Below are 16,342 nucleotides of genomic sequence, written 5' to 3' on the forward strand. Positions count from 1 at the left end.
AGACGTGGTAGCACATGCCTGTAATCCCAGCTGCTTGGAAGGCTGAGGAACAAGAATCACTTGAACCCAGGAGGTGGAGGTTGCAGTGAGCCGCGACTGCGCCACTGCACTCCAGCCTGGGTGACAGGGTGAGATTGTCTCCAAAAACACCCCAAAAATTATGCTAAATTAGGATCAGACAATTTTTTCTGTAAAAGGTCAGATAGGCTGGACATAATGGCTCATGCCTGTAATCTCAGCACTTCAGGAGGCTGATTGAGGAGGATGGTTTGAGGACAGGAGTTCAAAACCAGCCTAGGCAAGAGAGTAAGACCTCGTCTCTAAAATAAATAAAAAAAAAAAAATTAAAAGCCCACATAGTAAATGTTTTAAACTTTGCAAGGCATTCGGTCTCTCTATCACAGTTGCTCAAACTCTACTCTTGTAGCACAAAAGAAACCACATACAATGCTTAAGGAATGAACATGGTTGTATTCCAATATAACTTCATTTACCAAAACACACAGAGGCCTGAATTTGGCTCACAGGCTGTGGTGTGCTGACCCCTGTACTAAGAGAAAGAAGTAGTCCTCACAGACACAGATTATGTTTTAAATTTCTTTGTAAGCCTCACAGCACTTAGCTAAGGGCTAAGGCTAACTACCAAGTCAATGGGTAAAAAAGAACTCAAGATAATCAGATAAGGAAAAATTACCTGTGGATCTGATCTTGTCTGCTAGAGCGAACTGGAGCTAATCCATCTATTTCATCAAAAAATATTATAGAAGGTCTCATCAAATATGCCTAGTAAAAAGAAAACAAATGATATTTATTATATTTGTTTTCATTTTTAAAATTTATTATATTTTCTTAATAGGTAATAAAAGCAAACGGTACAACGTGCACCAAGTATGAAGGAATACATAGCAAAGAGGAAATCTTACCACCCAGTCTCTAACAACCATGTCTCCCCCAGTAAACAACTACTGTTTTCAGTTTGTTTATTCTTCCATACATACTTACACACAAGGCCGGGCGCAGTGGCTCAAGCCTGTAATCCCAGTACTTTGGGAGGCCGAGACGGGCAGATCATGAGGTCAGGAGATCGAGACCATCCTGGCTAACATGGTGAAACCCCGTCTCTACTAAAATACAAAAAACTAGCCGGGCGACGTGGTGGGCGCCTGTAGTCCCAGCTACTCCGGAGGCTGAGGCAGGAGAATGGCATAAACCCGGGAGGAGGAGCTTGCAGTGAGCTGAGATCCGGCCACTGCACTCCAGCCCAGGCGACAGAGCAAGACTCCGTCTCAAAAAAAACAAAACAAAACATACTTACACACAAACCAAAGTGTATTTTTTAAACACACATGATAGCACACTATACACATTCTTTTTATTTATTTATTTTAGGTTTTATTTTGTTTTTTGGGTGTTTTCTTTTTTTTTTTTTTTTTGAGACAGAGTCTTTCTCTGTCGCCCAGGCTAGAGTACAGTGGTGCAATCTTGGCTCACTGTGACCTCCGCCTCCCAGGTTCAAATGATTCTCCTGCCTCAGCCTCCCGAGTAGCTGGGATTACAGGCATGCACCAGCATAACTGGCTAATTTTTGTATTTTTAGTAGAGATAGGGTTTCATCATGTTGGCCAGGCTGGTCTCAAACTCCTGACCTCAGGTAATCCACCCACTTCAGCCTCCCAAAGTGTTGAGATTACAGGCGTGAGCCACCGCACTCAGCCTACATATTCTTTTTATATAACAATGTATGTTAAGTAATTTCCATATAAGTATATAAAGACCTGTCTCATTCTTTTTTTTTTTCTTTCTTTCCTTCAGACAGGGTCTTACTCTGTCACCCAGGCTTGAGTGCAGTGGCATGATCACAGCTCACTACAAACTCAAATGCAAGCAATCCTCTTGCTTCAGCCTCCAGAGTACCTAGGACTACAGGCAGGGACCAACACGCCCAGCTAATTTTTAAATATTTGGAGAGATGGGTTTTCGCTATGTTGCCCAGGATGGTCTCAAACTCTTGGGCTCAAGTGACCCTTCCACCTCGGCCTGCCAATGTGCTGGGATTACAGGCCTGAGATACTGCGCCCAGCCTGCCTCATTCTTTTTCAACAGCTACATGATGTCCCACTGTATGGATATGCCATAGTTAAACCTGTCCCCTTCATATGGATACTTAGGCTGTTTTCAATATTTTCCTATTAGCAACAATATTGTAATAAATAATAGTAAAGAAATAACTGTATTTACCATTTCATATGAGTATAAACATATTAATGTAATAAATCCTCAAAGTAGAACTACTGGCTCAGAAGGCATGTGTCATTTCTAATCTAGTTAGATATATGCAAATTGCCATCCACTGAAGTACCATTTTACCCTCTAACCAGCAATATTTAAGGGTGCTCACCAGCAATGTATTATCAAACTTACTGACCTTTGCTAATTTTTTAGGATAAAGAATGCTATCTCATTTTATTTTCAATTATTATTTACAAGATGAATATGTTATATATCCATAAAAGTCATTTATATTGCTTTTCCTATGTTGCCCATCACTTCACAAGACCACTAGTCTTTTGCTTAGTGAGTTCTAGAAGCTATTTATTTATTTATTATTGATTGATTGATTGATTGATTGATTGATTTTGAGACAGGGTTTCACTCTCTCACCCAGGCTGGAGTGCAGTGATGTAATCACAGCTTACCTCAGCCTCCACCCGCTAGCTCAATCAATTCATCAATTCTCCCGCCTCAGCCTCCTAAGTAGCTAGGACTACAGGTCCATGCCAACACATCTGGCTAATTTTTGTATTTTTATAGAGACAGGGTTTCACCATGTTGCCCGGGTTTATTTATTTATTTTAAAGGTGAATCTCTGTCTGTAAAAGGAAATGCAAATATTTTTCTGCAAAGAGTATCATTAATCTTTTGAATTAGTATTGCTATGGTTTGAGTTTGTCCCCTCCAAAACTCATGTTGAAATTTAATTGCCGGCCCGGCCTGGTGGCTCATGCCTGTAATCCCAGCACTTTGGGAGATCGAGGCAGGCAGATCACTTGAGGTCAGGAGTTCAAGACCAGCCTGGCCAATATGACCAGCCCGTCTCTACTAAAAACACAAAAATTTGCCAACCCTGGTGGTGGGCACCTGTAATCCCAGCTACTCAGGAGGCTGAGGCATAAGAATCACTTGAACCCAGGAGGCATAAGTTCCAGTCAGCCGAGATTGTGCCACTGCACTCCAGCCTAGGTGACAGAGTGAGACTCAGTCTCAAAAAAAAGAAAGAAAAGAAAAGAAAAAAGAAAAGAAAAGGAGAGGAGAGGAGAGGAGAGGAGAGGACGAAAGAAAGAAATTTAATCCATTGGTGAAGGGTTATGGGAGGTAGGACCTTAAAAAGTATAGATCGCCGGCCGTGGCTCAAGCCTGGTAATCCCAGCACTTTGGGAGGCCAGACCGGGCGATCACCGAGGTCAGGAGATCAAGACCATACCTTGCTAACATGTGAAACCCGTACTCACAAAAAACAAAAAAACTAGCCGGGCGACCTGGCGGCCTGATCCTAGCGACTCGGGAGGCTGAGGCAGTAGAATGGCGTGAACCCGGGAGGCGAGCTTGCAGTGAGACGGAATCCGGCCACTGCAACTCCAGCCCGGGCGACAGAGCAAGACTCCGTCTCAAAAAAAAAAAAAAAAAAAAAAAAAAAAAAAAAGATGTAGACTGAGACCTCACCCTCATCATTGAACGGACTAATGGCTGACATCAAAGAGTAGATCATTATTGTGAGAGTGGGTGTCCCATATCTTGGCATCTCTCTCTCGTCTCTTTGCCCTTCCGCTATTGAGTGCTGGTCTTCTGTCATGTTATGACACCAAGGCAACTGACCAGATGCCTTTGGATATTGGACTTTCCTGTCTCCAGAACTAGTGAGTCAATAAATCACTTTCATTCTAAATTACACAGTCTGTACTCTAACAGCCACAAAAACAAAAGAGGTATTTTGTTGCCATGCAGAATCGTAAAATTTTTTTACGTGCTAGATCTTCCCTTACATAGTTAGACCCCCTACTCTGAATTATAAACAAAATCTCCCATGTTTTCATCTGGTACATTACCAGTGTCATTTCCACTTAAGATTAGATCTAGAAAGAATGATTTAAGTGAAGGAAATTATATAACAAATGAGAGTTTTTATCATAAATTACTCAAAATTTATGTGCTTAGTTTTCAAAATGAAAGCAACCTTCAGTTACAGGAAAGCATTGTAAGGAAAAGATACAAATTTTCCATTTCTCCTGACTAATACGCACGAAACTTAATGTGTCCCTAATAATTGAAATGAAATAGACAATTCAGGCCGGGCATGTACTCATGCCTGTAACCCAGCACTTTGGAAACCACGGCAGGTGGATCACCTGAGGTCAGATTCCAGACTACTGCCTGCCCCAACATGGTGAAACCCCAGTCGACTAAAATACAAAATTAGCTGGGCATGGTGCCACGCCGTAACCCACTACGCGGGAGCTGAGGCAGGAGAATCACTTGAACCCAGGAGCGGGAGGTGCAGTGAGCCAAGATCGCGCCATTTGCACTCGCCCCGGGCAACAAGAGAAAACTCTGTTCAAAAAACAAAAAAAAGATAATCAACCACAAGAAGGGTTTGGGAAAAAAAGTTAAAGAACTGGAATATGCCCATTGCAATGGCTCACACCTGTAACGCCAGGCTTGGGAAGGTTAACAGAATTTTATATACATAAAACATGAACAAACAGCTGGCTTATGTTTTTTTTTTTTTTTTTTTTTTTTTAACAGCTACTCCCCTCACAGAACTGCAAAAGGAGGTAGGGCATATTACTTCAAATATTTTGTGTCCTCTCAGTGAAATCTCATAATAGTCTAGTAAGATAGGTATTCTTTCTACTATTGCACAAAAAAGGCCACTAAAGATTAAATGTTTTGATTTACTTAATGTTATATTCAACGGTAAAGATAAATATAAACATTTCTGTGACACAGAAGGCCACTCTCTTAGTCAGTACACGGTAGTGCCTTCATTTCATTTCGTGCATAGACCATATCCTTAACTTAGGAATGCAGAATCTTTCATTAAAAAAAAAACTTCAGGAATACCAGCAATTTTCTTAAAAAAATAAAGCAAACATTTCAACTATTCCTACCCACCAAGAAAACTATGAAACAGAAATAAAATAAATTTAGACAAAAGGAGTAGTATGATTTATGCTATGGTTTTAAATAAAACCAAGAGGTATCCCTAGTCCCAGTATGAAACGACTAAAAGTATAACTTTAAAATTTTAAATTAATTGACTGGGTAATATGCCAGCATTGCCAAGCCAATTCTTCCTTCATCTATAAATGTTTATTTTTTATTGTTTAATTATTAATGAATTCTCTTGAAGCATTCAGACTGCATGTTTGACTTGCCATTAGACACTGGACACCTTCAAGGTAAAAATCTTACCTACTGCTTTTTCTAAATCCATTACCTAGCAGTTTTTGATACTATTAATAATTTTAAAATAGTATTGGGCCAGACACAGAGGCTCATGCCTATAATCCCAACACTTTGGGAAGCCAAGGCGGGAGGATGGCTTAAGGCCAGGAGTTCAAGACCAGCCTAGGCAACACCTTGAGACCCTGTCTTTCCAAAAAGTTAAAAATAAGGCAAGTGTGGCAGTGCACACCTGTAGTTCTACCTAGAGAGGCCAAAGCCAGAAGATCACTTGAGCCCAGGAGTTTGAGGTTGCAGTGACCTATAATCACATCCCTGCACTCCAGCCTGGGTGACAAAGTGCAACCCTTTCAAAAAAAAAAAAAAAAAAAAAGTGAAGTACTTTACCAATTACAAAGGACTTTCATCACACCATCTTAGTAATGGGTGTTCAATGCTTAAAGTTATTTTTTATTTCATATGTATTTTCTCAGACATAATCAAATATATGCTGCATTGCCAAATATGAATGGCATCCTTCACTAACTCAAACAATCAAAAGTGAATTTATATAGGGACTGATTTTAATTTTTTTTTTTTTTTTAAGAGAAAAGGCCCCCCCTTTTTGCCCAGACTGTAGTGCAGTGGTGTCATAATTGCTCACTGCGGCCTTGAACTCCTGGGCTCATGCAATCCATCTGCCGTGGCCTCTTAAAACATTGGGATTACAGGTGTGAGTCACTGTGCCCAGCTGGAATAATTCTTACAACATATAGGAAATAAAATCTTTAAAGTTTTTGTTACAAATAAATAGTAGACATAGTCTACATGATATTTATTGACCTTACTCTGCCTTTTAAAAGCATTCACTCATGTCTGAGTTCTTATAGTACCGTATTTACAACTCATGAAAATAACACACTGCTTTGTGAGATTTCTTGCACAGACACTTAAGTTTTTATGCCTGTTGTACTTTCTCAATTGGATTATAATCTAGCAATATATATGTTATATCCTGTGTTCTCTAAAGCACCTAACTTGGTATTATATACCTGGTAGGGACCTCAATAAATGTTTTATGAGCCATCATAAATATTCAAAAGTACTAGTGAAACTGCCATTAAATACTTCTAAGGCATACAATCACAGATTACTGATCCTAAATATAACATATTGGATGGAAAAAATGCTTCCTCGTAAACAGTTTGTATATGTAGATTAAATGTATTAAACATTCTGAAGAAAATATTCTCAGCAGGTGGACTGCTTGAGCCCAGGAGTTCAAGACCAGCCTGGCCAACGTGGTGAAACGCCACCTCTATAAAAAATACAAAAATTAGCCAGGCATGGTGACACACACTTGTAATTCAGGCTACTGGGGTAGGGACTGATGCAGGAGAATTGCCAGAGCCCTGGATGTCGAGACTATAGTGAGACGAGATCACACTATTGTACTGACTCCAGCCTGGGTAAAGGAGAGAGGCTCTGTCTCTAAAAAGAAAAAAAGAAAGAAAAGAACAGAATAGAACAGAACAGGAAAGACTCTTGAATTAGATAATTTCTCTTACCTGATCAAAAAGAAGCCTAAGTTGCCTTTCAGATTCACCAACCCACTTGCTCAAACAATCTGCTCCTTTTCGCATAAAAAAAGCCACTTTTTTGTCTCCTTGGCTGCATTCATTAGCTAATGCTCTGGCAACCAAGGTTTTACCTGTGCCAGGAGGGCCATAAAACAAACAGCCCCTAGAAGAATAAAAAAATAAAAAAAATCAAGAAGTGTAAATTATATTATCATCAATGCCGATAACCAATTTTTTAAAATGTCCCTCCCTCCCATACAATTTTGTATTGAAGTATAATTATTAGACATTGATAAAGCTTTTTCCAGTATATAGACAAAAGTTTTACTTTGCTAAGTCCTTAAGTCACCAAGCTTTGGCAGACAAGAAATAAAGTACAGAGTAATTTGGCAAGATATACAGAAATTTTAAATGTGTTTCCCTATGACCCAGAAATTTCACATCTTTAGAATAAATAATGTAGAAATACTCAAAAGGAATGTATAAAGATAGATTTAAATGACTCTTTAATAAGATTTTCCATATCCTTAAAACATGAAAATAAACTACAACCAAATCTGAATAAAAGTGCCTCCTTAAAGAAAACAGACATTTATCAGTTTAAATCTAACAGCCTAGATGTGTATCTTCAGAATATTCTCTTTTTTTTTTTTTTGAGATGGAGTCTCACTCTGTCACCCAGGCAAGATCTCGGCTCACTACAACCTCTACTTCCTGGGTTCAAATGGTTCTGATGCCTCAGCCTCCCGAGTAGCTGGGATTCCAGGTGCACAACACCACCCCCAGCTAATTTTTGTATTTTCAGTAGAGACGAGGTTTCACCATGTTGGCCAGGCTGGTCTTGAATTCCTGATCTCAGGTGATCCACTCACCTCGGCATCCCAAAGTACTGGGATTACAGGCTTGAGCCACTGTGCCCAGCCAGAATATTCTATTCTGCCCAATCTTCTTTAACATAATTTCTCAGCCTTTTCTAATAGTTCACCAGCTATACACCTCATGATCAGGCACAATCTGTTCCTAAAAATAAATTATCAAGCTCACCCTATTTCAAAAATACTCCATCAAGTCAAGGAAACACATCAATAAAACTGTGCTTCCAAGAGTAAATAACATACAGCATCAAACTCGATGCACTGGGAGCCAAATTCAGAAAAATCCATCTGGGCAATCTGCTTGTGTATTTAGGGCCCACAGAAAGAATCTTATCGAGTGCCTGACTTAAACCCTGAGATGTAAACTTCAAGAACATACTTAGTTCCATGGCCTCTGGACCCTAAACAATAACATTTCATTTCTAACTGTCATTGCTAGGACACATCAAATAAATATATATCAAATATTTATATTTATAGTAATTTACTCAAGTAACATTTGAGAAACTAACGGTAATAACAATAATAAACATCTATGACATTGCTTACCTTGGAGGCTGAATTTTAAACTTTTCAAAAATTTCTGGATATAAAAGTGGGAATACTACCATTTCCTTTAGTGCATGAATATGATGGCTCAATCCACCTATGCTATCAAACCGTACCTTGGAAAGAAGGGGAAAAATTTGATATAAAACAGTTTTATATGTTTTATAAAATTTTTAAAATTTATAAAAGTGTCTTAAGATTCAGAAATATATGCCTTTAGCAGAAGCTTTTAAACATAACTATAAATAAGTATAGAAAAATAAGGCTAACAATAAAATCCAAGGTTACATTTCAGCTCAGGCAAATTAAGCTACCATTATTTAATCTAGTAACTCAGAACCAGGATTGATTCCCTACCTAAAACTTTAATGGGTATCTATAGGAGATTTTTATATTATACTAACACATACAATTTTTACATCATACCAGGTTCTAATGGGCCGGGCACAGTGGCTCACACCTGTAATCCCAGCACTTTGGCAGCCCGAGGTGGGCGGATCACCTGAGGTCAGGAGTTTGAGACCAGTCTGATCAACATGGTGAAACCCCGTCTCTACTAAAAATACAAAAATTAGCTGGACATGGTGGCGCACACCTGTAATCCCAGCTACTTGGGAGGCTGAGGCAAGAGAATCGCTTGCTCCCGGGAGGCGGAGGTTGCAGTGAGCCAAGATCGCACCATTGCACTATAACCTGGGCAACAAGAGTAAAACTCTGCCTCAAAAAAAAAAAAAAAGTTTAAATGGCTTTAAAAATATATAATTATTTTGTACATATATTCTCAGAAGGGGAGAATATTGTCCTCACAGGGGCAAAAACTGGTTCAGGGATAGGGCAAGAAATAATCTTAGCTATTTACAATAGTTTGTAGCCCTCCCAAGGTCAATGTTACCTGACAAAATCTTATTCTTTAATATTTAATTTCTCTAGTCAGAAGAAATTTACTTTTTTTCTTCTTTATGGGACAATGATGAAAAAATGGTTTTAGAAACACTGATCTATCACAAGAAGCAGCAAAGACTGTTCCTCCCACCCATAATAGTTTAAATAGCTAGAAGGCTTTGTAAGAAAAAAAGTGTACAGAAAAAAAATGTTTGAAGAAAATTTTGCCCAAAATGTTAACTGTGACTGCCTCTTCCCTGCTTCTTCATTCTGTTATGGTACTTGAAAATGTTTTACAACGAAAGTATTACTATGATAGAAAAGTGAAAGTAAACTATTAACAGAAAATAAAACAGAAGTTAAATAACAGAAACATTCTAAGAGAAGCTAAATTTTAAAGAAGTAAGTGGTCTGGCGTGGTAGCTCACACCTGTAATCCCAGCACTTTGGGAGGCCGAGGCAGGCAGATCACCTGAGCTTGGGAGTTTGAGACTAGCCTGACCAACATGGAGAAACTCTATCTCTACTAAAAAAAATACAAAAATTGCCAGGCATGGTGGTGCATGCTTGTAATCCCAGCTACTCGGGAGGCTGAGGCAGGAGAATTGCTTGAACCCGGGAGATGGAGGTTGCAGTAAGCTGAGATCGCACCATTGTATTCCAGCCTGGGCAACAAGAGCAAAACTAAGTCAAGGAGAAAGAATTCACTCTGCTTTGGCAGAGACATCTAAAGTTTACTAGATTCATCTGTAAATGGATAGATGAAAATAAATGAAAGGAAAATAAAAATGAAGAAAAAATTTTTTAAAAGACAAAAAAGAAATAAAACTAACTAGATTCAAAAGAGTAAAGTGCTGGTAAGCCAAAAAAGCAAAGATCATTAGGTAAGGTCTTCTGAGAAGACGCACTATTAGAAATGGGATTCTGGTCATATGTAATACTCTTAATATTTCCTTAGGGCCTGGTTAATAAAGTAAGACAAGCATTTTCCTCTATGACTTCAGATTAGAGATAGTTAAAATTTCATCTTCAAGTATATATGCAATTCTATTTGATAACTTATTTTAAATCCCTCTATGAAAATCACTTAAACTACATTGTATAGAAAGATTTTTAGGAACAAAAAAAAAATATATCAAGTAAGCTCTTGGTTATGCAGTAACCTTATTTCAAAATATCCCCCCAAAATAAGATACTACTCACAATGAGAAAGAATCTACCATGTCCTCCGAGTCTTATGTCTGTTTTTGTCCTACATACCTTCCCCAGGTGTGATCGATCATCCATTTCCCAAAGTGACTTCACCACCACTCTTTATATTGATGACCCGTATCTGAATTTCTAGTCCAGATATTTCTCCTTAATGCCAAATCTAAATAACCAATTACCTACAAGGTGCTTTCACTTGTAGTATACCTCAGATACCTAAACATGTATTAGTTAAATACAACTAATTAAATCATCTTCCTGCCTAAAACATTTATTCCTCTTCTTATGTTCCCTACTCAGAGAATCAAGCCATTTTCCACCCAGACCATCCATTATCTACCTAGTCACCTAAGCTAGAAACCTGGGTAATACTCTCAAGTTGTACCTTTCCCTCACTCCCAGAAAGGAATTAATTCACCAAATTCTGTCATTTCTGAATTCAATCCTCAATTCTTTCAAACCCATTTACTTCTTCAAATCGTTATCCTACTTTCTACCATGACCACTACCCCAGATTACTAGACTACAGGAACATCCAGTCTCCCTAATGCCAGCCTTGCTTACCCCAAATTCATTAACTATATCATAGCCAGAGTGATCTACCCAAAATACAAAATCATGAAACTAGGCAATTTCAACAATAGCCCATTGTTCATCATGGTTTATGAAGCCTTGCCCCTTATAACCTTCTCAGCCCCATTTCTTACCTGTTACATATTCCAGTAACACTGAAATGAAAATACGTGACTAAGAACCACATGTGGCTAGGGTTCTTAGGTTTCAAAACATATACATCGAAACATTAACACTGTCATATCTGAATTTTTTAGTTCTACTATGTGCTGCTTTAGAAACAAGAAAAAAGCTTAAAAAAAAGAAAACTTCTAGAAAAACATTTACAAAACTTACTGATTTATCAATGTTCATTGGATCAACATCAGCCAAGCTTGCACCCACTTTCACTCGTTCTCGGAGAATACCGCTAGCTAAGTCCTCTGCTCTGAAGTTCATAGGCAAACACCTGAAATTTATAAAAGTGCAAGTGAAGTTGCATTAAAAGTTTCACATTTTTAACATTAAAATAAGTTTATATTCCTTGATGCCTTCATCTTTCTCCTTTTTCTCATAACCCAGAAAATAATATCAAAGAATTTCATTCTTTTACTCTACTTTTCTTACATTCTTGTCAAAGGCCAAAAATTAAGTTACTCACTAGATAAAGCAAACAAGATTGTTAATCTATTTGCCCAAAGAGCCCAATCTATTCCATTTTAGGAAAATATCTTAACATAACTGATTATCCCATGTCATACAACTATAAAAATAAACCTATATGTACTATAATATATGGGATTAAAATAAAATCAAGCTATTGACTGACTGAGACAAGGTCTCACTCTGTTGCCCAGCATGGAGTACAGTGGTGCAATCATAGCTCACTACAGCCTCAACCTCCTGGGCTCAAGTGATCCTCCCACCCCAGCCTTCCAAACAACTGGAACCACAGACAGGCACCACTACACCTGGCTGATTTTTTATACAGACAAGGTCTCACAATGTTGCCTAGGCTGGTCTCAAATTCCTAGGCTCAGCCTCCTAAAATGCTGGGATTACAGTCATAAGCGACCAGCCCAACCTTTATTATAATATTTAAATCTATCCTCAGATATTACATGAATATGTCTACTCAGTTACATGATTGAAAAAACTGTCTTTCCCTTTTGTTCAAAAAAAAACCAATTAGCGATCACATCTTGAATACTAAGCTTCATCTTTCGTGTAATTACCTTAAGAGAGATCTCTATATTACATTATTTAACACATTATTTAATATATTACATTATTTAATTTCCATAAATTAATATACTCAACTTCCTCTTTTAACCTTGGGTAAACACCAAACAATGGCATTAACAGCCTCAAAAAAGTCTAGCATCTATAATGAATGTAACTTCATTGATATTTCTGAATCCTAATTTATAAAATATATTATCAAAGGAGATTATCAGAACAGTTCGGATTAAATAAGCATAAATTCTTTTATTTAAACTTGTATTTTTCTCATTTTCTTTCCATCATTCACATGAGAAATTCTTTTTTAGTATACAATCTAATCAATCCAAACTTGCTTCCAAGACCTGCTAACGGAAAACTTGGTATTTCTACAATAAATAATAATTTGACACTTTAGTTATTTACTCCTCCAACGAAAATTCTTTGAGGTTTTAGTGAGCCCAACAGTGATCAGTTAGTTACCCTAGTTAGGCAAAGATCACCATAGGCACTTGTTCAACCAACAACAAAACAAAATAAATTTTCCAATAAAATCCAAGGTCGCCCGAGATAATTCTATTAGAAACCATGTCTTAACCTGACTGCTATAATACTGTAATCATTACAAGTACCTAAAATCAACCTCATTAAATGGATTTAGATTAGAGAGGAGGTACAGAGGAAAAGATAGATACTGCCATATAGGTTGGCCTGTTTCCCTTAGCTCTCCTTACTTTCCCTCTCCACAAATTATTTTATCATAAGTACTTTCAGACTAAGTAATTTCAGACTAAATTTCCCAAGGTTAGATTTCTATTGGAAGAAAAACTAATTGGAAACCAAGTCAATGTCTTAATCTAGTCTAAAATATGTGTTGAATATCAATGTTAGCAAAATGCCAGTATAGATAAGAAAATCATTCAAAAAAAGCTTATTTTTCCTTTTTTCTACCATGGAAAAAAATTTTACTAACCTATTTCTTGCTCTTGCCATGCTCTTTGATTTCCTTCTTTCAAAGCGTTCCTCATCAGAAGAAGTTGTGTCACTACTATGAATGGCATGCTTCTTTCTCCTATTTAAAGAGAGTAAAATCCTTAAAACCATTCTAATAGCAAACAACTTTTTAAAACACACTGTAATAGCTCAGAGGAAATTCAATCAGCAAATATTTATTAAGATTTGTACCCTCATACAGTTTACATGAAGTATAAGTTCTTCATGTAGCAATTACATGAAGCAATAAGTTCTGCAGAAAAAAAAGAAAAAAAAAGGCCTGCAATCCCAGCACTTTGGGCAGTCGAGGTGGGCAGATCATGAGTTCAGGAGTTTGAGACCAGCCTGGCCAACATGGTGAAACCCCATCTCTACTAAAAACACAAAAATTAGCCAGGCGCGGGGTAGGCACCTGTAATCCCAGCTACTCAGGAGGCTGAGGAAGGAGAATCGCTTGAACCGGGGAGGAGGAGGTTGCAGTGAGCTGAGATTGCACCACTGCACTCCAGCCTGGGTGACGGAGCAAGACTCCTTCTCGGGGGGGAAAAAAAAAAAAAGGAGACTAGGAAGCCTAAAATTTTTTAAAAGATTAAATCAGGAAGAGAGTCAGTAACCAACTTTTTTTTTTTTTTTTTTTTTTGAGACAGTGTCTCACTCCAGGGCTCACTACAGCCTCAACCTCCAGGGCTCAAGTGATCCTCCCACCTCAAACCCCTGAGTAAATGGGACTAAAGGCACCCACCACCACACTGGCTAGTTTTGTACTTTTGTAAAGAGGGGTTTTACTATGTTGCCCAAGGTGGTCTCAAACTCCTGAGCTCAAGTGATCTACCTGCCTTGGACTCCCAAAGTGCTGGGGTTACAGACATGAGCCACTGCACAGGGCCAGCAACCAATTTAAATTACATCCAAATTTAGTGACTATCTGTCACTGTTTGATAAATAACATTAGACTCTCAGAAAAAAAAAAAGTTTATCTTTTTTTTTTTTAGTTTTATCTTTCCCAAGTAGTCACAGTCCAGACATTTAAAGAACAAAAGAAAAATAATACACTGGATTACAGAGGATAAGGGCTTTAACTTTCCACTTAAGATAGTTCCATCCTGTTTGAACTTCTTATAACATACATAAAATATTTTGAAGAAAAAAGTAGTTTATAACCAGAACTACTATGGAGAGATTAGGTAATATGCCAGGCTAAAGTCATCACAAAGGAGAAATAATACTTACTGAATGCCAGAATATTAGTATAACTCATGACATCTCTAAGAAACCTAAAAAAATACTATAATAAAACCACAACAAAACTATGTGCTCACAAAGTGTTCCAACTGAGTTCATCATATTCAAATCAAATGCTTCAACCACTTCTCTTAAACTGTATATTCAGTTAGCAGTTCCACTAACCAGTAATTTATAAAAAAAAAAACAAAAAAAAAACCTCAAAATCATCCTAAATCCCTTTTGCCCACCACATAATCATTGCCATTGAGTCCTAGCCACACTCCCTGTAATAGTCCCTCATCTTATCTTTTTCTCCACCCCTACCTAGGTTTCACTTACCACCTGCCTAGCCATTTAATCACCCTCAGCTCTGCTTTACTGAAAAAAAAAAAAATTTGCCATGATCTTACCTCGGACCGCATGAACTGCTCTCCACCTCTGCAATTTTAAAATGTAATGGCCTACTTTCTGAACATAACCTCCTAATATACCAACTTTCAACTCATCGAGGCCTACTATACCTGAGCACCCACTGACTCAGAGTCAACTCCCTTCGAAGCTTAATTTTCTGTCAAGACTCACAGGAAAAGCTATTACTTCAGTTTTTAATCTTCCTACCTGACTCTGTCTCCTTTTCCTTCCATTATACTTGCTAAATTTCAACTCTGTACCAATCCAAGTAATAAAAGTAGAATGCTGAACAGACTAATGAAAATCCACACAACCAGCGAGGCATGGTGGCTCATGCCTGTAATCCCAGCACTTTGGGAGGCCGAGGCGGGCAGATCACAAGGTCAGGAGATCGAGACCATCCTGGCTAACATGGTGAAACCCCGTCTCTACTAAAATACAAAAAATTAGCCAGGTGTGGTGGTGGGCGCCTGTAGTCCCAGCTACTCGGGAGGCTGAGGCAGGAGAATGGTGTGAACCCAGCAGGCAGAGGTTGCAGCAAGCCGAGATCGCGCCACCGCACTCCAGCCCGGGCAACAGTGCAAGACTCTGTCTCAAAAAAAAAAAAATCCACACAACCATACAAGCTGGAATCATTGTCAGTAATCTACTTCAAGCACAAATAGCCTTCAAAGATGTCCCAAAATCTGTGCATCAGTACTCCACTTCAATGCCCACATGTCCCATTAGCGACCCAGATTTTCTCAACTTCTCCTTAAGATCTTTAACCCACCTCCTACTCCTTCTCTACTAATCGGAATCCTTTCATTACCTTCTGCATCCATTTTTTTGTGGGAGAAGAGGAAAATTTTTTTTGTTTTTGCTTTCTTTTTTTTTTGAGACGGAATCTCGCATTGTCGCCCAGGCTGGATGGAGGGCAATGGCGCGATCTCGGCTCACTGGCAACCACCATCTCCCGGGTTCACGTAATTCTCTTGCCTCAATTTCCCAGGTAGCTGGGATTACAGGCACACACCACCATGCCCAGCTAATTTTTACATTTTTAGTAGAGACAGGGTTTCACTATGTTGGCCAGACTGGTCTCCAACTCCTGACCTCATGATTTGCCTATCTTAGCCTCCCAAATTGCTGGGATTACAGGCATGAGCCACTGTGCCCAGCCTGTTTCTGTTTTCTTGTTTTTAGATGGAAGGTCTCATTCTGTCACCCAGGCTGGAGAGTAGTGGCATGATCATAGCTAACAGCAGGGAGCCACAGCATCCATGGCTTTACGCACAGTCTCTTCATCCCCCAGGAACTGCATGCACCTGATGGTCTTCAAGTTCTTGTCAAATTCACAGACAATGGGAATACCAGTCGGCAGGTTCAGCTCCATGACAGCCTCTTCAGAGAGACCCTCCAGATGCT

The 16,342-nt window shown here is 38.6% G+C and overlaps 1 protein-coding gene and 1 pseudogene across 1 annotated transcript in view; both read right to left on the reverse strand.

Moving 5' to 3' along the window:
• Positions 1-16,342, reverse strand: part of ATAD2B (ATPase family AAA domain containing 2B) — a 139,735-nt gene that overhangs the window by 107,761 nt on the left and 15,632 nt on the right. Inside the window, exons 7-11 of the mRNA XM_017893318.1 lie at positions 13,281-13,379; positions 11,444-11,555; positions 8,444-8,559; positions 7,008-7,182; positions 695-783 (exon numbers count right to left, since the gene is read on the reverse strand). Coding sequence (XP_017748807.1) covers positions 695-783; positions 7,008-7,182; positions 8,444-8,559; positions 11,444-11,555; positions 13,281-13,379 — 591 coding nt within the window. The remainder of the gene's footprint in view (positions 1-694; positions 784-7,007; positions 7,183-8,443; positions 8,560-11,443; positions 11,556-13,280; positions 13,380-16,342) is intronic.
• Positions 16,111-16,342, reverse strand: part of LOC108543025 (phosphoglycerate mutase 1-like) — a 1,378-nt pseudogene continuing 1,146 nt past the window's right edge.

Source organism: Rhinopithecus bieti, unplaced genomic scaffold (genome assembly GCF_001698545.2).
Source record: "Rhinopithecus bieti isolate Rb0 unplaced genomic scaffold, ASM169854v2 scaffold_23816, whole genome shotgun sequence".
NCBI classification, from domain to species: Eukaryota; Metazoa; Chordata; class Mammalia; order Primates; family Cercopithecidae; genus Rhinopithecus; species Rhinopithecus bieti.